Raw genomic sequence first — 24629 nt, 5'->3', positions numbered from 1 at the left:
AAGAGCAGCGACTGAATCTTTTATTTATTTTAGATGTTTTTTGTTTGATTACATTAAATAACAGGTGTCACTTTATAAATGCACACATCTAACATTATAATGAAGGCATTTGACTGCTTTCCTAATTGTTTATGCTTAATTAAGACGAAATTAGTTGTGTTTGAAAAACAAAAAACACCAAGATCGACATCTTTAGATATTATTATTAAAATAATAATGTATATTATGTCTGTTTAAACACGCACCCAAAACCCAGACTTTAGCTCCTCTTCAAATCACATGTCCAGAATCTGTTTGGTATCAAGTATGATGGCTGATTTATACTTCAAGTGACCGGCGTGACCCACGGTGCATGCAGCGCGCGTAGCTGTGCATTTATACTTCTGCGCGCTGTTTCTGTTGTTCTGCAATTACAATTCTGAAACGCTAGTTGGCAGTGAGGTGTTTGTGGTTCTCTGTGTCGAGTTTCTTTACTGGTGTTTTGTTTTTCCTGAACACTTCCTGGATGTACAAGTGGCTCAAACTCGCTCATTTTAAGGCAGGAACTGGCAGACGTGCAGCAACTTTAACCATGAGGTAAACATTTAACTTTCCATCCGGAGCTCCTTCACGGGACTCTACACTTTTAAATGTTACCCCACAAGTTCTACACCACCCAACCCGCTGCAAGCTGGTATCGAACCGGCAACCTTCCGCAAGGCAATCAGTTGCTCGAACAAGGAGTCTAAAGACCATGGCCTCTAGCATCTGTCACTAGAGCACGTTTAGAGGTCAGAGGAGTGAGTTTACCTGCACAGCACACACTAGCTGACCTCCGTTACATAAACAATCGCTCCAGCGGGCTCGGACGGCTCTCGGTCCCGCCCAGACTCATCATCGCTACCAAGCCGACCAATCACAGAGCTTGTGCTACATTTTTTAAGAGGTGTGCGTCAGCGACGCCGACGGCCACGATGTAGGGCTATGTGTTAACACGTAGGCTGCGCCGTAGCATAAGCGTGCGCTTGACACAGAAGTATAAATCAGCCTTGAATGCACAGCTACGCACGTTGCATGCGCCGTGGGTCACTCCGATCACTTGACGCAGAAGTATAAACCAGGCTTAAGCTGAAGGAAAATTTAAGACATTTAAAGACCCCACGGAGACAATGTAATCGCCACATACTTGGGTAATAAACATCAGAAACATCTTAAAGGAACTCAATCAACATCACTAAATATTTTAATAAACAGCCATTAGTCATTACATTTTGATGCATAATTACATTCAATTCAGAAGTTCGAAAAATATGCAAATATAAAAAAACTTTAATATAAAATGTAATAATCCAAAATCAAATGCAAAAAAAAAAATCTAAATCAAAAGAGAACCATAATGTGAAGCTTTAATATAAAATTGTATTAATCCATAAGCATGCTATCAAGGCAAGGCATGAAAAATCAGAACACAATAAAATAAAAATAAGTAAATAAATGACAAAAATGGTTGTTAATCAGACAACAACACCAACGCAAAGTTTTCACTGCAGTTCTCAGATTGTTTCAACCTTTTCCTCATCTCAGTCAACGTTGTTGAATGAATTTGACACGAAAACTAGTTTATGTGACGAGACGACTTACATTTCTTCATATGATTGAGAAGATTTTCTAACCTTCTGAAACTCTTCTGACATGGAGGACAGCAATACCGCTGCTCTCCAGTGTGAATTCCTTCGTGTCTTTTTAGATGTGAAGACCGACAGAAACTCTTCTCACAATATGAGCACTTGTGAGGTTTTTCTCCAGTGTGAATCCTCTGGTGAATTTTCAGATGGTCGACTCTTATAAAGCTCTTCCCACACTCCGAACACACATGATCTCTCTCTCGTCAGTGTGTGTTTTCTGGTGCTGTTTACAATGACCCAGACGTGAAAATCTCTTTTCACAGAACAGACATGCATAAGGCTTCTCATTTGTGTGAATTCTCATGTGTTGTTTCAAATCTGATGATAATCTAAAATCATGACCACACTGAGTGCAGGTAAACGGCTTCTCTCCAGTGTGAATTCGCTCATGTACTCTCAAGTGTCCCGAACGACTGAAACTCTTCTCACAATATGAGCACTTGTGAGGTTTTTCTCCAGTGTGAATCATTTGATGCCGTTTCAGACCTCCAGCTCTAGTAAAGCTCTTCCCACACTGCAAACAATCATGATCTCTCTTGTCTTCATGTGTTTTCTGGTGCTGTTTATAATTGTTCAGCTGTGAGAAACTCTTTCCACATTCAGTACAGGTGTACGGTTTCTCTCCAGCGTGAGTCTTTCTGTGCATGTTCAGGTTGGCTTTTCTTCTGAAACTCTTTCCACACTGAGGGCAGCTGTGCAGATGTGTTGTTTTGGTTCTTTGTTTGTCTTTCTCTTCATTCAGGTCTTCTCTTTGCTCATTCACCTCCATCTGGTCTGAAAAAAAAATTAGAGTCAGTTCAGATAAACTCTGATTTAACATCTTAAGTAACAACTAAAGAGATCCCAAGTCTGTCTTAGTATCTGACAGTATCTTATAGCCATTTCCACTGACTGGTACAGTACGGGTCAGTGCAGGTCACCTTTATCAGGCTTGTGTTTCCACTGCATAAAGGGTACCCTTTTGATGGGCGTGGTGTACAACAGAAAGTTTGGGTCGACGTCATTCTCACTCGAGGAAGTAAAGCTGTACAGGTCATTCACATATCATACAAGAAGCACTTCTCACAAATCAGACGCTTTACACACATAAATACGTTCATGACGAACTTTTCTATGAACAGGATTTGATTATAACTGCAGATCAATGACAGTGTGAAATAGCCTACTGTAACGTCTGCAATTATATAAAATAAATAAATAAATGCAACACATATGAACACATACAGACCCTTAACCCTGGTTTATACTCGACGCTTCCACTTGTTCGCTTGAGTGTGCTGCGAATGTCATCGCGGAGTTGGCGGAGGTTCGCTTTGGGTGCGCGGCATGATTTCGGCTGACGGTGCACAGGGCACTTTTTGAGACTCGAGCGAACAGTGCACGTGGTGAAGTGGATTTTATACTCTTTAAAGTGTGAAGTTAATGTATATATTCTAGGGATGGGAAGATTAATCGATATGTATCGATACGCGGTCATGCGCGTGCACGATGCGAGTGCATCGGTTGAGCAGCAGAGGATGAATGAAATTTTGGAAGCAAATTGAGATGCATCGGTTTTTGCGAGATGCATCGATTTTTCCGAGATACAGCTTATATTTTTAATATAGAATGTATTTTTTATTTATTAACAAGTGTTGTCAACCTGTTTTTGGCGCATAATTTAATGGACCTACATAAAGTAAGCCTTAGCAACGGATTTGCGGATGTGTACACTCACACTACAACTTAGTGTATCAGGTGTGCGGATGAAGCTAGTGGTGCGCCCTCAGAAAGCGCGAGAAGCAAAACAAACATTTTATTCCTCACTGAGTTTTAAATCTAAAGTATGGCAACATTATGGATTTAAGGACGGACGACATGACAGGACAGATGCAATTTGCAAAATGTGCCGCGCATCTGTAAAATACGCGGGCAGTACGACTAATCTGAAATCTCACTTGAAGCGGCGCCACGGTGTTGTTGTGAAAGCATCTTCCAGTGTTCCTGCATCCCCAGCTTTCGCACTGCTTCAACTGTAGCTACCAGCTCCAAAAGCGGTGAGAAAAGCATTGCAAGTTTTTTATCCGTGCGCAACAGTTTTGTGCGCTGTACACCAATAACGAATGCTATTGCATTGTTCATCTGCAAAGATATTAAGCCTAGTGTCACGGAGAACGAAGGTTTTAAACACCTCCTCCTGTTAATTTTTTATCTAATTATAATAATAATAATATTAATAATAATAATGATAAAAATAATGGGTGGCACAGTGGGTAGTTTGACCACCTCACAGCAAGAAGATTGCTGGTTTGTTATATTTTTATTAGCCTGTTGTTTACAGTGACAGTGATGTTTCAAAGCAGCATAACACTGCTAGTTCACAACCTTAAGTTTTGAATAATCAGTGGCAAAATATCTTTGTAAAACTTGTTTTCATAGTAGAAAAGTTAAATCACAATTCTTGTTGTGCAATGGTAAACCTTTATGTTGAAAGAGTGCAAATATATATATTTTTTTAATATATATTGCACTTATACATTCTGTTTATCTTGAAAATACTTAAATAATATGTGCTACAGTATATGTTCTAAAATGGCCCTCTACTGTAAACTGACACTCTGGCTCTTAGAGAAGAGCCAGTTTGTAAAAAAAAGTCTTGGTTTTGCTTGGTTAATAAATAATCAAACTCATTCAATGGCACAGCATCCTCTTTCACATCATCTCATAAACTTGATCTAATTAGTTAGTGCTGAAATATCGCATCGTATCGTGATATGGGTGTGAATCGTATCGTGTTGCATCGCAATATGTCACAAATGTATCGCTAATATATAGGATCGTATTCTTTGTATCGAGATGCGTATCGGATCGGCATTATAGCTTAGATGCCCAACCCTAATATATTCAAATTGTGTGTGTATAATCTGCTTGTAGACTTGCATACCATTAAAACAATTAAAGTAAGGGAAAAACAGATGACAGAGGTGGAATTTGGGGTCAAGGGTTAAACCAGGAGGGATCTTGTGTAATATATGTAGAAATAAGGGTAAAACACTTTTTGAGACTCGAGCGAACAGTGCGCGTGGCGCCGCAACGGATTCGAGTTGAATGTTAAACACTTTGAAGAGATTTTGTCTGAAACAGTACAACTTATGACCCGTAATTAGAAAGATAACCAGATAATCAATCATTCTTGCCTATAAATTGCAACAGCTGTGGGAAAGGAGAAAGTTTTTGTTAAAAGGTTTGGAAACACCTGAAGGATCAGTTTAATAAGCCAAAAGAGGCCACCATGGCAGAAGTGAGCCAGGTACACAATCACAGAATATGTTTTTCCTCCATTTATAAGGTTTACACTGCTGTTTTTAGTTTAATTTTGTATTTAAAACAGTTTAATAGTTACAAAACTATAATGAAGCCACAGAAGTATTTCTTTGATAACTGAAAAGGAATATTTAAACCTATCAGTTGATGGCCTGTTTCTCTGGGCTTTATTGGTGATAATGATCTGTAATGTTGGACCATCACTGCCTTTTTAGCATAAGAAGAAGACAGAAACTAGCCAGACAATAATATGTGAATTGTGGAGCAGGCTAAATCTAAAACACGCATGTATTTTTTAGTAAGTGTGCTTTTTTCGTTTTTATTTTTGGATAATAAAACATTTATTTGTAGAGAAACTCATGTTCTGTTGTCATTAATTACAGAATGTTTTTCCACCAGTCATAGCTTTAACACTGTTTTATTTATTTGTGGAGCGGGCTAAATCTAAAAAATGATCTTTTTACAGATGGACACAAACCTGTGTGCTCCTCGGCATATTCATGATTCATTCTGGGTGTTTCTGGATCGCTCATGCTGTCCTTTTCCTCTTTAAAATGTTGTCTTCTGTAGTCATCAGTTTTACCTGGAGATTGATATCAATATTGATAGTATTGATTGTTTGTATTCATTGTCAGTCACTGAAGGTGTGAACTGCTGTCAGTGACTCATATGAACATATCTAGGAACATACATTTTTTATCAACCATAATATACCTCGTTTACAAAGAAGGTTCTTGTCAAAAACGAGTTGACATCCAACGAAACTCTTCACAGGTTCGTCGAATAATTATAAACACGACCCGATGTGAAAAGTCAAACAAACTTTCAGCTCATTTAGCCCTGCTCCTCCTCCTCTGCGCATGCGCTGTTTCTTCCATTATTTGCTTGCTAAGCGCCAAATAGTGCCATCTACTGGATATTTACACACACTAATTAAAGTCAAATTCAAATGAAAGCAGTAAAATAATCCATTTAATTTCATTAAACTATCCAAATCTTTGTAATCCAGCTCACAAATTTGTTTACAGAACTATTACAAACTTAAACCTAGCACAATAACGTACTGTAGTACACGAGGTAATGTCATACCTTAACTTGCACAAGAAGAAAAGTGAAGTATATATCTAAACAACCTAATTATTTTAAATACTTCGATAGTACACTGAGTAGTTAAAATAATTCTAATATTTGATGTACATGAGTTTTACCACATTTTAACGCCTATTCAGTTGTGACTGTCTACTTTCCCAGCATTCCTCTTCTCAATGTTTATAAAGTTAACCTGTATTTGCTGCACCTTTTATGATCTAAACAACATTTTACCCAAAATTGTTTATCTGTAGTAGTACACAATACTGTTCACATATACTTTCAGCATATAATGTAGTGGCACACCTTTCGTGCACATGCTTATGTACCACATTTTGCAGCTAGTCCAACTACCAGTATTCAAAAAAGTGGGTCATAATAATGAATTGATTTGAATACTGTTTTGACTATTGTTGTTATCCATGAATTTTCAAATGTATTTTTACAGTATTCGAAAAAATGTGATTAGGACCGAATCTTCTTTTAAAAAAGGTTTACTGAAGATATGCAAAACAAAAAGTAGTGCAAAACTACATCCGTATAGTGTATGTGGGTGAATGAGAGTGTGGGTGTTTCCCAGTGATGGGTTGCAGCTGGAAAGGCATCCGCTGCATAAAACATGTGCTGGATAAGTTGGCGGTTCATTCTGTAGTGGCAACCCAGATTAATAAAATGACTAAGCTGAAGGAAAATGAATGAGTGAAAGTCACTCGATATAGCTCATTCAAAAAACTGTTGCTTCCAACATCAATAACTGTAATCTGACCTAAACGTACAAACTAATGGCCTCATGACGTATTACAGTCGGAAGCCGAAAATACTAAAGTAAAAGTTTTTAAATTATATTAATTATTAAATTATGCATTTTAGATAATACAATAACTATGAATTCTTATTAAAATTCAATATCAGTTTTCACCATGTTTTAACCTTTTTAACTAAATTATCGTCATAAACGAATCATGCATAACTGGCTCTTACAATGGCCATATATTATAGAGACTGTAATGTAACATTGTCTATCTGTCTATATATACAGTTGAAGTCAGAATTATTAGGCCCCCTTTGATTTTTTTTTCTTGGTTTTTAAATATTTCCTAAATGATGTTTAACAGAGGAAAGAAATTTTCACAGTATGTCTGATAATATTTTTTCTTCTGGAGAAAGTCTTATTTGTTTTATTTTGGCTAGAATAAAAGCAGTTTTTAATTTTTTAAACACCATTTTAAGGACAAAATTATTTTGTTAAATAAAAACCAATTGGGTGCCCCCCCAGGCACCCCTCCCTTGAGACAAAATTATAATGCAAGTGCAAACATCATTCACATCCCTGCTGAAAAATCCAGCTTAAACCAGCCTAGGCTGGTTGGCTGGTTTTAGCTGGTTGACCAGCCTGGTTTTAGAGGGGTTTTGGCCATTTCCAGGCTGGTTTCCAGCCATTTCCAGCCTGGTCTTAGCTGGTCAGGCTGGAAAATGACCAGTCAAATCCAGCTAAAACCAGCTTGACCAGCCTGGTTTAAGCTGGATATAGCTGGTTTTGGCTGGACTCCCAGCATGGCTAGGCTGGTCAAGCTGGTTTTAGCTGGTCATCTCCTAGCCTGACCAGCTAAGACCAGGCAGGAAATGGCTGGAAACCAGCCTGGAAGTGGCCAAGACCCCTCTAAAACCAGCCTGGTCAACCTGCTAAAACCAGCCAACCAGCCTAGGCTGGTTGAAGCTGGATTTTTCAGCAGGGATATTACTTGCTGCGTTTAAAGTGCGTTGCATTAACTACATTGAAACATAAATACCTTACCTGATTCAGTGTGATGGCTGAGCCTGTTTCTGTGAGGACAACATGCTAATCTGTGGTTGGATTTCTATCACGTCTAACCGTAAATCATCTTCCACCCTCGATTAGCATGAGCCATAGCATGATTATGATATACATACAAACAGAAAATGCTGCTTTGCAAAGCCAAGATCGCAAAGCCCTGACGGTCTGGTTGAGTCGAACATTGAGTATGTTTACATGGGCAACATTACTTTAATACAATTTTAATACGATTATGCTATGATTAGAGTAAACAGCCATTTTTGATGACCTTAATCCGACTAAAGTCATAACTGATCTAAACAGAAATGGAATTAAGACATGTGGAGTCTGCAGATATTAGTGGCGTTATTAAGACAAAGTCTAACTATTGCCGTCATATGAATTTTCGCAGCATTTTGTGACAAGATTCACACACGGCTGTCAGCAAAGGACCGATACAGTTGACCACAGCATATTGCTTTTAAAAGTAAAAGCAATGGGTTTTGGAAACTTGGCCTCCCTGCTGAAAAATCCAGCTTAAACCAACCTTGGCTGGTCGGCTGGTTTTAGCTGGTTGACCAGCCTGGTTTTAGAGGGGTTTTGGCCATTTCCAGGCTGGTTTCCAGTAATTTCCAGTCTGGACTTAGTTGGTCAGGCTGGAAAATGACCAGCCAAATCCAGCTAAAACCAGCTTGACCAGCCTGGTTTAAACTGGATATAGCTGGTTTTGGCTGGACTCCCAGCTTGGCTAGGCTGGTCAAGCTGGTTTTAGCTAGTCATCTCCCAGCCTGACCAGCTAAGACCAGGCTGGAAATGGCTGGAAACCAGCCTGGAAATGGCCAAAACCCCTCTAAAACCAGCCTGGTCGACCAGCTAAAACCAGCCAACCAGCCTAGGCTGGTTTAAGCTGGATTTTTCAGCAGGGGTGTAAATGGATAAAATCTTACCTTGAAAATAGAAGTGAAATAGTAGATTTAAATGGAGTATTATTAGATTATTCATCCTTCACTTATGGGGTTCCACAAGGCAGTGTTTTAGGTTTGTTGCTTTATTAAATATATTTTAATGATTTGAAAATGGTTTATTCAAATAAGCTTTTGTTATATGCGGATGATGCAGCTATAATTGTGTCTCATGAGAGGAGTGAATTCATTGAAAACGAAATAAGTAAACAAATTGAGGAAGTCTCTGAATGGTTTTTGTCTTAATAAATTGTCCTTACATTTGGGTAAAACTTAATTTTTTTATTTGGTTCAGCTGCGAAAATAAGAAAATGTGTCGGGGCAAAGATAAAAGTAGGGGATCAAATTATTACTCCAAAACAGGTAGTGAAATACTTAGGTTGCATTTTAGATAGTATTTTGACAGGTGAAAAGATGCTGTTATAGTCCATTCAAAAATTAGTTCTAGAATAAAGTTTTTAGCAAGACAGGCAGTGCTCCTAGATACCAAAACTCTAAAATTTTTAGCTAGTGCATTGGTGAAGCCATACTTTGACTATGCTGCAGCTTTTTGGTACAGCGGTAGTTCTAAAAAAATGATAAATAAATTGCAGACAGCCCAAAATAAGTTGTGTAGAATTGTTATGAAAGTTCCTCCACTGACACATTTAAATAAGGAACATTATAGTCAAAGTATTTTTTAAAAGTTGAGAAGAGGGTAAAGTTTTTAAAATTAGTGATGGTTTTTAAGATTTTAAAGAAAACGGTCCCAAAATATTTTCTTAATTATTATGTTTTAGTAAGCGCCATTCTACAAGAGCACGCAGCAGGGATATTTACCCATATAGATTCAAGAGTGAATCAGGAAGAAATTATTTTTTGTGTACGAGCTCTGCTGCTTGGGATATTTTGCCCACCATTTTTAAAGAGATTCAAATTGAGAGTGTTTTTAGAAGGGAAATTAAAAAGTGGTTGTTTTAAAGTTGAAGTTTTTTGTTGTGCCGAGTTGCTGAGCTGTTGATGTTTGCAATCCACTAATGATTTGCTCGTCCATCTTTTAAGAATATCGAGGACCACAATGGAAATAAGCCTGCGGCTTTTTTGTGTATTTTATCCTCGACAGTTTTTAAAATATGTATGAATTAGTCTAACTGGACTTGTTTGTATATTTTTTGGTAAAATTGTCAAATAAAATCAATTATTTTTCCTTTCCATTAAAACAACTCTCTTCCACCAGTCCTTACTTTACATTCGCATCTATTACCCCAGTTTGTCACGGGGGGCGTGAATGAGATGTTCATGACTGAAAAGGAAACTTAAAACAAACTGCAGTACAGTTGAAAAATGAAAAATAAAACACGCAAAATTGGATGTTAATAGCGTGAATGTGAATAGCCTAGTGACGGAACATTCAAAAAGCACTTCACGTAACACCTTAATTACGTCAGTGTCTTATTCAGGCAAATAACTGATGTCCAAGTAAACACAGTCAGTAATGTTTTCAAAGTGAAAGATCCAGAAGGGCACTTTTTTTGTCTGACGCTCAACGGTTTGACTTTCATTCACTGTCAGTCATTTTAAAAACACCTGCTCTATTTTATTTGTGTATATTTTACTGGAACACATTAAGGTGCCTGATAGTTAGCTGACGTTAATCATATTCCCTCCAGTGAATGCATAAATATCATCATCATAATTACGAGTGCACGCCTCAATGAAAATACACGGGGCTAATAATTCAGACTTCAACTGTATATATATATATTTATAATGTGACCCATTATAGTTAATTTTTTATATTTTACTACAAACCCGTTTTAACCATGACAACATTAAGATCCTGAATTAGTTTATTACACTTCATTCATTCATTTTCTTGTCGGCTTAGTCCCTTTATTAATCCGGGGTCGCCACAGCGGAATGAACCACCAACTTATCCAGCAAGTTTTTACGCAGCGGATGCCCTTCCAGTCGCAACCCATCTCTGGAAAACATTCACACACACATTCACACACACACTATGGACAATTTAGCCAACCCAATTCACCTGTAGCGCATGTCTTTGGACTGTGGGGGAAACCGGAGCACCCGGAGGAAACCCATACGAAGGCAGGGAGAACATGCAAACTCCACACAGAACCGCCAACTGAGCCGAGGTTCGAACCAGCGACCTTCTTGCTGTGAGGCGACAGTGATACCTACTGCGCCACTGTCTCGCCGTTTATTACTCTTAATCCTACAATTTTTTTTAGATTAGATTCAACCGTACAAGTACAAGGCAACGAAATGCAGTTTAGGTCTAACCAGCAGTGCGGGATACAGGTATATCAAGCACAGGATACAGGTATAGACGGTCTATTATGTTTTCTTTGTGTATGTGGATACTTGAATAAAGTCAAACGTCTTTTTTATTTAGGTAATTAGAGTTCCAAAGCTGCACAGATGTTGTTTATTATTGTTTATTTTATTGAATATATCATTTGTGTAACCCTCTTGCTATTGTACAATAACAATAAAATCTGAGTATTAGTATTTCCTGCATCGCACCTCTATAAAACAATCGTGTGTAAATACAATGATTGTCATAACTTACAATGGCAGAGCATCAGCACATTATAAACTTACTACAGAATGAAGCTGCAAATTCAGCTTTAAATCAAGGAAATAAACGACATGTTGAACTATATTCAATAGGAAATCAGTTTTACAGTATATTTAAATCAAATAAATGAAGCTATGGTGAGCAGGATACTGATCCCAAATGTTCGACCGCTAGTGTCGATTAACTTCCTGTTAAAAGCAAAAGTAAAGCACATATTATTGTAGATCTGTCTTAAATGAGGAGGAAACGGCCGAGGTTATTTTCTTTAATTCAACTATACTTCAACTACCACAGAGACACATAAAATCTCATCAGATGAACGATTAGATACAGAACACAAAACCTACTGGTTATTATTACACCAGCAAATACTGTAAATCAGATGAACGTGTTAATGACCTATAAACACCTCACTGTGTCATCGGGAACATGAAGATTTCAGCAGCAGAAGGTTTATATTTATTAATATAATCATGAACTAATCGGACTCTTCTGTGCGCAGATCAGAGCAGTTCAGTCTTTTAGATGCAGAAACCAGTAAATGAGTGTGAACATCAATAAGAGAATGTAGAAAGACAAACTAGCTTCTGTTATTGTTAAACTACACAGACTAGTGAACAATCTGAACACAAGATGAAGATTAGGAAACGAATTAAATCAATGTGCCTCATTCAGTCAGCTGTATATAATACACTGTATATTCCTGTCAAGTGTCTTAATCAGGATCAAGTGTTTCAGAACATTTCATCTGACAGAGATCAACTTTTGCTCTTCTCAAACAATGTTTCTGAATGTATTTGACATCTAAACTAGACGACGCTCACTGAGACCACTTACATTTCCTCATGTGTCTGAGAAGACTTTCTGACCATCTAAAACTCTTCTGACATGGAGGACAGCAATACAGCCTCTCTCCAGTGTGAATTCGCTCGTGTGATTTCAGTTCTGAAGACCGAATAAAACTCTTCTCACAATATGAGCACTTGTGAGGTTTTTCTCCAGTGTGAATCATTTGGTGGATCTTCAGACTGCCAGATCTATTAAAGCTCTTCCCACAGTCCAAACACACATGATCTCTCTCGCCAGTGTGTGTTTTCTGGTGCTGTTTACAATGACCCAGATCTGAAAATCTCTTTTTACAGAACAGACATGCATAAGGCTTCTCATTTGTGTGAATTCTCATGTGCTGTTTTAAATTTGATGATGATCTAAAATCATGACCACACTGAGTGCAGGTAAACGGCTTCTCTCCAGTGTGAATTCGCTCGTGTTTTTTCAGCTGTGAAGACTGAATGAAACTCTTCTCACAATATGAGCACTTGTGAGGTTTTTCTCCAGTGTGAATCATTTGGTGGATTTTCAGATTGTCAGCTCTATTAAAGCTCTTCCCACACTCCAAACACTCATGATCTCTCTCGCCAGTGTGTGTTTTCTGGTGCCGTTTACAATCACCCAGTTGTGAAAATCTCTTTTCACAGAACAGACATGCATAAGGCTTCTCATTTCTGTGAATTCTCATGTGGTTTTGTAGCTCTGATGATGATCTAAAATCATGACCACACTGAGTGCAGTGATACGGCTTCTCTCCAGTGTGAATTCGCTCATGTCTTCTCAAGTCTCCTGACTGGCTGAAACTCTTCTCACAATATGAGCACTTGTAAGGTTTTTCTCCAGTGTGAATCCTCTGGTGGATTTTCAGATTACCAGCTGTAGTAAAACTCTTCCCACACTGCAAACACTCATGATCTCTCTTGTCTTCATGTGTTTTCTGGTGCCGTTTGTAACTGTCCAGCTGTGAGAAACTCTTTCCACATTCAGTACAGGTGTACGGTTTCTCTCCAGCGTGAGTCTTTCTGTGTTTTTTCAGTTTGGCTTTTCTTCTGAAACTCTTTCCACACTGAAGACAGCTGTGCAGATGTGTTGTTTTAGTTCTCTGAGTCTCGAAGTTTCGTCTCTCGTCCTCTTCATTCAGTTCTTCTCTTTGCTCATTCGCCTCCATCTGGTCTGAAATAAAAATCAAGTCAGAATCAGTTCAAGTGAAGTCTGATCAGTGCCGGCCCATCCTACAGTCAATATAGGCGGTCACGTAGGGCCCCACGTTTCTTGGACAGGCCCACAAACGCTGCTCTTATATTATATTGATTGTGAACGTTAAAACCTCAAGCATTGCGCAATGCACAAACCCTCTTAAACCCGATACAATTCACAAAGTCGGTGAGGAAACAAAACTTCCACATTTCATTGAAAGATTAGCTCTCTATAATTCATACATGACAAATAGCTGAAGACAATATTAAATACACAACAACAGTATGAATCAAAGCAGAAAATAACATACCCAGCAGCAACACACTCTATTTAGCATAACCCAGCCTGCGATCGACTGTTGGATGAACTCGAATAATGAAACGTATTCCTACACAGACTCCACATATCTCTCCAAATTGCTCACGTCAGATATAAAGCCGAGAAAGTGTCTTAAAGTCTTAACTAATATAACGTCACAAGTATCATTGCTAGTTTGAATTGATCTTAATCAAACTTTAATTTGAAATGAAATGGCATCCAAACCCGGAGCCGAAAAAGGAAGAAAAGCGAGCTCAAAGTAAAGGCATGACCTGCTATGCATAATACATTATTCAGTTTTGTGGTATTACGACTTGTTTTAATGAATGCAACGATGCCCATGATCACAGGAATACTTGTGTAATATGTGAGACAAAAAGCTCAATTGAAAAAATAATCAATTATTTATCTTCCCACTAATTTATCCTGCTGTAAAAACAGGTTTCCCCCTCATTTAGTCAAAATTGAATTTTACCCACTGTCCAACATCTAATGCAAAGTTTAGTTTGTGTAAATCTCAAACAAGCTAAAATGTCTCCTGCATTTCCAGTTACAGTAGTTATGCATATATTTGTTTCTCATTTACAAAAAATGCATTTGATTCATGTTTTATTTGTATGTCATATTATATAGTTTATTTTTTTAAAATAAGTGTTTTTTGGCTTGCAAACTTGTTTTATTCTGAGTAAATATTTTTACATATGTATTATAGGTTAAATATGTTACAGTTAATAAAAATGTTTACACTTAAATATTAAAATTGTGATTTTTTGTGTGTTTTCTTCTCAGTTTTTACACCAGCCATGTTCATTTCTCTGATTTGTGACTCCATTATATTTTCCTTCCCTGATATTTTTACTCATGTTGACGGCAAATATTGACTTGTGTTATTTTAATAATCAGTTTCAGCTACAAATATTTCTGTAACGAAGAAAAACTCACCATCATGGATGAGCTGAGGGTGAGTAAATTTACAGCAGACTTTCATGGTTGGGTGAACTATCCCTTTAATTCCCTGAAAGTCTTTAATTCTATATACTGACTTTACTAACAGAACAGTTTAAACTTCTTAATAATACTTAAAGTAGCCTACTAGGCAAGTTTTCTGTGAAATATGTCAAATTTACAGGATAATTAACATAATCAGTAAATTAATACAAAAGTGATGCCTGTAGATCTATTGTTTTTATCAACACTATAAATACCTCTTTTTCCATGACGCTTCATGTTAGAAATGTGTCGACATGCATCGAAATCCTTCACAGCTTCGTCAATTAAACTTGAACACGTCCTGAAGCGAAGAGTCCAGCAAAAATAGCTGTCAGCACTTGTTGTTTTCGCGCGTCTCTTTCGCGGCTGCGCATGCGCTGTTTCTTCTTTCAGATTTGCGTGACGACAAGCGCCAAAACTCTAGTGATGGTGCCACACACTGGATATTGACATACACAGTAATTACAAATCACTTCAAATTAAGGCAGTAACCCATTTAATCATGACTTGAAGTTACTGTCATACACAACACGATCAGTTATTTCATTGTTTACTCTAATTATAGTGCTAATTATGTCTAATTTAAATCTAAATCTTCACTACATCAGCAAATCTCCTCAAAAACAATGAAGAATCAATCATGGACACCAGACTTGTGCGCTCTTCGGTATCTTCACAGTTCATTCTGGATGTTCTGGATCATCAGATCATTATTGTAATGAAGCTTCTTCTGTACAATAATATTTCACACAGATCCCATAGTCTTCTTCATGTTGGGAATATATTCAGATTAATACTGTTTTGGATCGGGTTAATATATCATGTTATTTTTCAGATTATTGCTATCAAATGCTGTAATATTGTCTTTTACATCATCTACTTCATTACAAAAGTGTGGCATCAATTTATCCCCAAATTACAGTGTTTACACATATTAGAGAAACACAAAACCTTCTGCCATGTGTAAAACTGACACTCTTGTCTTATTGAAACCCCCAAAACTTTTGATTCACAGTTTCTTGTTGTCCTGCTTCAGTTTTAATAGGATATTTTTAACAGCTGAATATAACAAACAAATATAGTATTTTACAGCATCTCTTGTTGAACTGCACAAACTAGTGAACAATCAGAACACAATCAACTGGACATTAGTGAATAAAAGACACGAGCATGGCTTATAAAACACATTAAAGAGAAGTTATTCATTATTATTCACACTGTAAGAATTATCTGTCTTTCTCAAAGCATTTCAGCACAATGAGACCAACAACACAATATACTTGAACAAAACTGGCATGAAAACTTAACGGTGCTCAGAGTTATTGACTCATATTTTACAGCTTCTTCTTCAGCTGCACAAAACCTTCTGGTTATTATTACACCTGCAAATGCTGTAAATAACAAGCGATTCTGCCTAATTAAATCAGATGAACGTGTTAATGACCTATAAACACCTCACTGTGTCATCGGGAACATGAAGATTTCAGCAGCAGAAGGTTTATATTTATTAATATAATCATGAACTAATCAGACTCTTCTGTGCGGCAGATCAGAGCAGTTCAGTCTTTTAGATGCAGAAACCAGTAAATGAGTGTCAACATCAATAAGAGAATGTAGAAAGACAAACTAGCTTCTGTTATTGTTAAACTACACAGACCAGTGAACAATCTGAACACAAGATGAAGATTAGGAAACAAATTAAATCAATGTGCCTCATTCAGTCAGCTGTATATAATACACTGTATATTCCTGTCAAGTGTCTTAATCAGGATCAAGTGTTTCAGAACATTTCATCTGACAGAGATCAACTTTTGCTCTTCTCAAACAATGTTTCTGAATGAATTTGACATTTAAACTAGACGACGCTCACTGAGACCACTTACATTTCCTCATGTGATTGAGAAGACTATTTGACCATCTAAAACTCTTCTGACATGGAGGACAGCAATACGGCTTCTCTCCAGTGTGAATTCGCTCGTGTGATTTCAGATCTGAAGACCGACTGAAACTCTTTTCACAATATGAGCACTTGTGAGGTTTTTCTCCAGTGTGAATTATTTGGTGCTGTTTCAGATGGCCAGATTGAGTAAAGCTCTTCCCACAGTCCAAACACACATGATCTCTCTCGCCAGTGTGTGTTTTCTGGTGCTGTTTACAATTATACAAATGTGAAAATCTCTTTTTGCAGAACAGACATGCATAAGGCTTCTCATTTGTGTGAATTCTCATGTGTTGTTTTAGACTTGATGATGATCTAAAATCATGACCACACTGAGTACAGGTAAACGGCTTTTCTCCAGTGTGAATTCGCTCGTGTCTTCTCAACGATCCTGAATGACTGAAACTCTTCTCACAATATGAGCACTTGTGAGGTTTGTCTCCAGTGTGAATTCGTTCATGTACTTTCAAGTTTCCTGATTGGCTGAAACTCTTCTCACAATATGAGCACTTGTAAGGTTTTTCTCCAGTGTGAATCCTCTGGTGTCGTTTCAGATGACCAGCTGTAGTAAAACTCTTCCCACACTGCAAACACTCATGATCTCTCTTGTCTTCATGTGTTTTCTGGTGCTGTTTATAACTGTCCAGCTGTGAGAAACTCTTTCCACATTCAGTACAGGTGTACGGTTTCTCTCCAGCGTGAGTCTTTCTGTGTTTTTTCAGCTTGGCTTTTCTTCTGAAACTCTTTCCACACTGGCGACAGCTGTGCAGATGTGTTGTTTTAGTTCTCTGAGTCTCGAAGTTTCGTCTCTCGTCCTCTTCTTTCAGTTCTTCTCTTTGCTCATTCTCCTCCATCTGGTCTGAAATAAAAATCAAGTCAGAATCAGTTCAAGTGAAGTCTGATCAGTGCCGGCCCATCCTACAGTCAATATAGGCGGTCACGTAGGGCCCCACGTTTCTTGGAAGACCCCACAAACGCTGCTCTTATTTTGATTGTGAACATAAGCACGAGGGCGAGCGTGAATGTAAAAACCCTTAAGCGTCGTGCAATGCACAAACCCTATTAAAGGTAAATGATTCACAAAGTCGGTGAGAAAACAAAACTTCCACATTTCATTGAAAGATTACCTCTCTATAATTCATTAGGGATGTAACGGTATTGTAAATACCGTCATACTGCAATATTAATTTTTTTCGATATTACCGTAGTCACATGACTCGGTAAAACTATAGGTCTTCTGAAAAAAATTTGCTCAGGCGAATGAATCGAACGGGATTTAGCAAAAACTACAATTCCCATCAGCCCAGGCTTGGCCATAATCCCTTGCGGTCTGTTGTCGCTACAGATCCAGTAATGCGGAAATGGAGTGTGCTGCTAGAAGCGGGGATGAAAAAGAGCTGGAAAACGCTAAAGCGGGTGTTGTCGCCGCGCGCGTACTGAATAGCGGTGTTGTCGCGCGAGTTCTTATCAGCTGTGTTGTCGCGGGAGTTCTTATCAGCTGTGTTGTCGCGCGAGTTCTTATCAGCTGTGTTGTCGCGCGCGTACTGAATAGCGGTGTTGTCGCGCGAGTTCTTATCAGCTGTGTTGTCGCGGGAGTTCTTATCAGCTGTGTTGTCGCGCGAGTTCTTATCAGCTGTGTTGTCGCGCGCGTTCTGATCAGCTGTGTTGTCTCGAGCGTACTGTAAAGCGGGACGGAGGGTGTGTCGCGTCGCGGGGGCACTTTTGATCATTTTGGAAGGGAACTTTCTATCCAAGACTAAAAAGGGCATGTGCACTGCACAGGTTGAGCCCTATGTGTGCACGTGCCTGCAAGTTGGGGAATACGACTAATATCATGGGGACTGCAGAAACACAGCACACTATTCAGATTGATGCAGACATGAGACCTCTATCTCACTCATGGTTTGTCCTCTCAAGTGGGGGAAAGACAACGCACAACGTTACCCACTGCTGTCAACCTGGGCCAAGTCATATCTCTCTGTCCCAGAAACCTCAGTCCCAAATGAGAGGGTTTTTTCTGTTGCAGGGGACATTGTAAATACCCAGAGATACCAGCTTTTACCAGATTATATTTATATGATAATTTTCCTTTAAACCCATCTCTATCTAAGTGAGTGATTAAATGTTGAATGTGATGAGTTTTCAACACTACTAAATTGAAGCTTAATTTTTTTACATGGTTTAATAATTTTTTGTTATTAAAATTGAAGTTCCTGTTTCAAAGCTTACAGATAGATGGCTAATTTGTATGTCATTGACACTTTTGGCACTTTTTTGGAGTATTTTCATAAGTTTTGTTTTTTCCTGTAAATGATTCAATAAATACCGTACCGTGACATTCATACCGAGGTATTACCGTACCGTGAAATTCTGATACCGTTACATCCCTATAATTCATACATGATAAATAGTTGAAAACAATAATAAATACACAACAACAGTATGAATCAAAGCAGAAAATAACATACCCAGCAGCAACACACTCTATTTAGCATAACCCAGCCTGCGATCGGCTGTTGGGTGAACTAGAATGACGAAACGTATTCCTACACAGACTCCACTTATCTCTCCAAATTGCTTACGTCAGATATAAGGCCGAGAAAGTGTCTTAAAGTCTTTACTAATATAACGTCACAAGTGTCGTTGCTAGTTTTAATTGATCTTAATCAAACTTTAATTTGAAATGAAATGGCATCCAAACCCGGAGCCGAAACAGGAAGAAAAGCGAGCTCAGAGTAAAGGCATGACCTGCTATGCGTAATACATTATTCAGTTTTGTGGTATTACGACTTGTTTTAATGAATGCAACGATGCCCATGATCACAGGAATACTTGTGTAATATGTGAGACAAAAAAACTCAATTGAAAAAATAATCACTTATTTATCTTCCCACTAATTTATCCTGCTGGAAAAACAGGTTTCCCCCTCATTTAGTCAAAATTGAATTTTACCCACTGTCCAACATCTAATGCAGAGTTCTGTTTGTGTAAATCTCAAACAAGCTAAAATGTCTCCTGCATTTCCAGTTACAGTAGTTATGCATATATTTGTTACTCATTTACAAAAAATCCATTTGATTCATGTTTTATTTGTATGTCATATTATGTAGTTTATTTTTTTAATAAGTGTTTTTTGACTTGCAAACTTGTTTTATTCTGAGTAAATATTTTTACATATGTATTATAGGTTAAATATGTTACAGTTAATAAAAATGTTTACACTTAAATATTAAAATTGTGATTTTTTTGTGCTTTCTTCTCAGTTTTTACACCAGCCATGTTCATTTCTCTGATTTGTGACTCCATTATATTTTCCTTCCCTGATATTTTTACTCATGTGTTGACGGCAAATATTGACTTGTAATATTTTAATTATCAGTTTCAGCTACAAATATTTCTGTAAAGAAGAAAAACTCACCATCATGGATGAGCTGAGGGTGAATAAATTTACAGCAGACTTTCATGGTTGGGTGAACTATCCCTTTAATTCCCTGAAAGTCTTTAATTCTATATACTGACTTTACTAACAGAACAGTTTATGCTTCTTAATAATACTTAAAGTAGCCTACTAGGCAAGTTTTCTGTGAAATATGTCAAATTTACAGGATAATTAACATAATCAGTAAATTAATACAAAAGTGATGCCAAATGCTCTCGTCATGTTCATTTCTCTGATTTGTGACTCCATTATATTTTCATTCCCTGATATTTTTACTCATGTTGAAGACAAACATTGACTTGTGTTATTTTAATCATCAGTTTCAGCTACAAATATTACTGTGAAGAAGAAAAACTCACCATCATGGATGAGCTGAGGGTGAATAAATTTACAGCAGACTTTCATGATTGGGTGAACTATCCCTTTAATTCCCTAAAAGTCTCTTTAATTCTATATACTGACTTTACTAACAGAACAGTTTAAAATCCTTAATTAATAATAGGCTACTAGTCACATTTTCTGTGAAATATGTCAAATTAACAGGATAATTTACGTATTTAGTATATTATTACAAGCGATGCCTGTAGATCTATTGTTTTTATCAACACTATAAATACCTCTTTTTCCATGACGCTTCATGTTAGAAATGTGTCGACATGCATCGAAATCCTTCACAGCTTCGTCAATTAAACTTGAACACGTCCTGAAGCGAAGAGTCCAGCAAAACTAGCTGTCAGCACTTGTTGTTTTCGCGCGTCTCTTTCGCGGCTGCGCATGCGCTGTTTCTACTTTCAGATTTGCGTGACGACAAGCGCCAAAACTCTAGTGATGGTGCCACACACTGGATATTGACATACACAGTAATTACGAATCACTTCAAATTAAGCCAGTAACCCATTTAATCATGACTTGAAGTTACTGTCATACACAACACGATCAGTTATTTCATTGTTTACTCTAATTATAGTGCTAATTATGTCCAGTTTAAATCTAAATCTTCACTACATCAGCAAATCTCCTCAAAAACAACAATGAAGAATCAATCATGGACACCAGACTTGTGCGCTCCTCGGTATCTTCACAGTTCATTCTGGATGTTCTGGATCATCAGATCATTAATGTCACGAAGCTTCTTCTGTACAATAATATTTCACACAGATCCCATAGTCTTCTTCATGTTGGGAATATATTCAGATTAATACTGTTTTGGATCGGGTTAATATATCATGTTATTTTTCAGATTATTGCTATCAAATGCTGTAATATTGTCTTTTACATCATCTACTTCATTACAAAAGTGTGGCATCAATTTATCCCCAAATTACAGTGTTTACACATATTAGAGAAACACAAAACCTTCTGCCATGTATAAAACTGACACTCTTGTCTTATTGAAACCCCCAAAACTTTTGATTCACAGTTTCTTGTTGTCCTGCTTCAGTTTTAATAGGATATTTTTAACAGCTGAATATAACAAACAAATATAGTATTTTACAGCATCTCTTGTTGAACTGCACAAACTAGTGAACAATCAGAACACAATCAACTGGACATTAGTGAATAAAAGACACGAGCATGGCTTATAAAACACATTAAAGAGAAGTTATTCATTATTATTCACACTGTAAGAATTATCTGTGTGTCAAATATTAGTTTCTTCATCAGGAAATCAAGTCTTTCTCAAAGCATTTCAGCACAATGAGACCAACAACACAATATACTTGAACAAAACTGGCATGAAAACTTAACGGTGCTCAGAGTTATTGACTCATATTTTACAGCTTCTTCTTCAGCTGCACACATTAGTGTAAAATCAAACACAAAGCAACCATCAGCAAATAAATTGTCTTTAATCGAACAGCAACAAAAGAAAAGGAAAGATTGAAATGATTTACTGCAGTTCTCAGAGCATTTCACTACACTGAGATCCTCTTCTGCTCAGTCAGTGTTCCTCAATGAATTTAACATTTAAACTAGACGACGCTCACTGAGACCACTTACATTTCCTCATGTGATTGAGAAGACTTTCTGACCATCTAAAACTCTTCTGACATGGAGGACAGCAATACAGCCTCTCTCCAGTGTGAATTCGCTCGTGTGATTTCAGATGTGAAGACCGAATGAAACTCTTCTCACAATATGAGCACTTGTGAGGTTTTTCTCCAGTGTGAATCATTTGGTGGATTTTCAGACTGTCAGATCTATTAAAGCTCTTCCCACAGTCCAAACACACATGATCTCTCTCATCAGTGTGTGTTTTCTGGTGCTGTTTACAACTACACAGATGTGAAAATCTCTTTTAGCAGAACAGACATGCATAAGGCTTCTCATTTGTGTGAATTCTCATGTGTTGTTTTAGACTTGATGATGTTCTAAAATCATGACCACACTGAGTGCAGGTAAACGGCTTTTCTCCAGTGTGAATTCGTTCATGTACTTTCAAGTGTCCTGATTGGCTGAAACTCTTCTCACAATATGAGCACTTGTGAGGTTTTTCTCCAGTGTGAATCCTCTGGTGGATTTTCAGACTGCCAGCTGTAGTAAAACTCTTCCCACACTGCAAACACTCATGATCTCTCTTGTCTTCATGTGTTTTCTGGTGCTGTTTATAACTGTCCAGCTGTGAGAAACTCTTTCCACATTCAGTACAGGTGTACGGTTTCTCTCCAGCGTGAGTCTTTCTGTGTTTTTTCAGTTTGGCTTTTCTTCTGAAACTCTTTCCACACTGACGACAGCTGTGCAGATGTGTTGTTTTAGTTCTTTGAGTCTCGAAGTTTCGTCTCTCGTCCTCTTCATTCAGTTTTTCTCTTTGCTCATTCTCCTCCATCTGGTCTGAAATAAAAATCAAGTCAGAATCAGTTCAGGTGAAGTCTGATCAGTGCCGGCCCATCCTACAGTCAATATAGGCGGTCACGTAGGGCCCCACGTTTCTTGGAGAGGAACACAAACGCTGCTCTTATATTATATTGATTGTGAACGTTAAAACCTCAAGCATTGCGCAATGCACAAACCCTATTAAACCCGATACAATTCACAAAGTCAGTGAGAAAACAAAACTTTCACATTTCATTGAAAGATTAGCTCTCTATAATTCATACATGACAAATAGCTGAAAACAATAATAAATACACAACAACAGTATGAATCAAAGCAGAAAACAACATACCCAGCAGCAACACACTCTATTTAGCATAACCCAGCCTGCGATCGACTGTTGGATGAACTAGAATGACGAAACGTATTCCTACACAGACTCCACATATCTCTCCAAATTGCTCCTGTCAGATATAAGGCCGAGAAAGTGTCTTAAAGTCTTAACTAATATAACGTCACAAGTATCATTGCTAGTTTGAATTGATCTTAATCAAACTTTAATTTGAAATGAAATGGCATCCAAACCCGGAGCCGAAAAAGGAAGAAAAGCGAGCTCAAAGTAAAGGCATGACCTGCTATGCGTAATAAATTATTCAGTTTTGTGGTATAAGTACTTGTTTTAATGAATGCAACGATGCCCATGATCACAGGAATACTTGTGTAATATGTGAGACAAAAAGCTCAATTGAAAAAATAATCACTTATTTATCTTTCCACTAATTTATCCTGCTGGAAAAACAGGTTTCCCCATCATTTACTCAAAATTTAATTTTACCCACTGTCCAACATCTAATGCAGAGTTTAGTTTGTGTAAATCTCAAACAAGCTAAAATGTCTCCTGCATTTCCAGTTACAGTAGTTATGCATGTATTTGTTACTCATTTACAATAAATGCATTTGATTTATGTTTTATTTGTATGTCATATTATGTATTTTATTTTTTTAAAATAAGTGTTTTTTGGCTTGCAAACTTGTTTTATTCTGAGTAAATATTTTTACATATGTATTATAGGTTAAATATGTTACAGTTAATAAAAATGTTTACACTGAAATATTAAAATTGTGATTTTTTTGTGTTTTCTTCTCAGTTTTTACACCAGCCATGTTCATTTCTCTGATTTGTGACTCCATTATATTTTCCTTCCCTGATATTTTTACTCATGTTGACGGCAAATATTGACTTGTGTTATTTTAATCATCAGTTTCAGCTACAAATATTTCTGTAAAGAAGAAAAACTCACCATCTTGGATGAGCTGAGGGTGAGTAAATTTACAGCAGACTTTCATGGTTGGGTGAACTATCCCTTTAATTCCCTGAAAGTCTTTAATTCTATATACTGACTTTACTAACAGAACAGTTTAAACTTCTTAATAATACTTAAAGTAGCCTACTAGGCAAGTTTTCTGTGAAATATGTCAAATTTACAGGATAATTAACATAATCAGTAAATTAATACAAAGTGATGCCATAGATCTATTGTTTTTATCAAGACAATAAATACCTCTTTTTCCATGACGCTTCATGTTAGAAATGTGTCGACATCCATCGAAATCCTTCACAGCTTCGTCAATTAAACTTGAACACGTCCTGAAGCGAAGAGTCCAGCAAAACTAGCTGTCAGCACTTGTTGTTTTCGCGCGTCTCTT

At 37.3% G+C, this 24629-nt stretch overlaps 4 protein-coding genes across 4 annotated transcripts in view; 1 reads left to right on the top strand and 3 right to left on the bottom strand.

The window, feature by feature from the left end:
- The window catches only part of nlrc3l (NLR family, CARD domain containing 3-like), a 480833-nt gene that overhangs the window by 258528 nt on the left and 197676 nt on the right, over positions 1-24629 (top strand). The gene's annotated exons all lie outside the window — the stretch shown is intronic.
- On the bottom strand, positions 1203-5774 carry zgc:165514. Its single transcript, NM_001099235.1, is given in 4 exon segments — positions 1203-1856; positions 1859-2438; positions 5446-5550; positions 5682-5774. Coding segments are annotated over 3 exon segments (897 nt in total). The 5' UTR covers positions 5501-5550; positions 5682-5774; the 3' UTR covers positions 1203-1594.
- LOC110437936 (uncharacterized) lies at positions 11241-15089 on the bottom strand. The gene is made up of 2 exons (XM_021466534.3): positions 14946-15089; positions 11241-13398 (listed from the first exon to the last, which is right to left on the bottom strand). The coding sequence occupies exons 1-2, from the start codon at positions 14965-14967 to the stop codon at positions 12215-12217; spliced, it is 1206 nt and encodes a 401-aa protein (XP_021322209.3). The 5' UTR covers positions 14968-15089; the 3' UTR covers positions 11241-12214.
- On the bottom strand, positions 15767-24599 carry LOC103908877 (uncharacterized). Its single transcript, XM_073924380.1, is given in 5 exon segments — positions 15767-17528; positions 20726-20834; positions 20930-20949; positions 22110-22940; positions 24485-24599. Coding segments are annotated over 5 exon segments (1914 nt in total). The 5' UTR covers positions 24507-24599; the 3' UTR covers positions 15767-16596.

This window comes from Danio rerio, chromosome 15, assembly GCF_049306965.1.
Source record: "Danio rerio strain Tuebingen ecotype United States chromosome 15, GRCz12tu, whole genome shotgun sequence".
Taxonomy (NCBI): Eukaryota; Metazoa; Chordata; class Actinopteri; order Cypriniformes; family Danionidae; genus Danio; species Danio rerio.
The sequence above is the reverse complement of the archived record's forward strand: the minus strand, read 5'-3'. Positions and strand labels throughout refer to the sequence as shown.

What these genes read in the sequence shown, in the direction of transcription:
- LOC110437936 (XM_021466534.3), bottom strand. Translation starts at nt 14,967, where the DNA reads ATGAAGCGTCATGGAAAAAGAG. An exon ending in GAAGCGTCATGGAAAAAGAG is followed by an intron (nt 13,399 to 14,945) that starts GTATTTATAGTG and finishes TTTTTATTTCAG; the next exon opens with ACCAGATGGAGGCGAATGAG.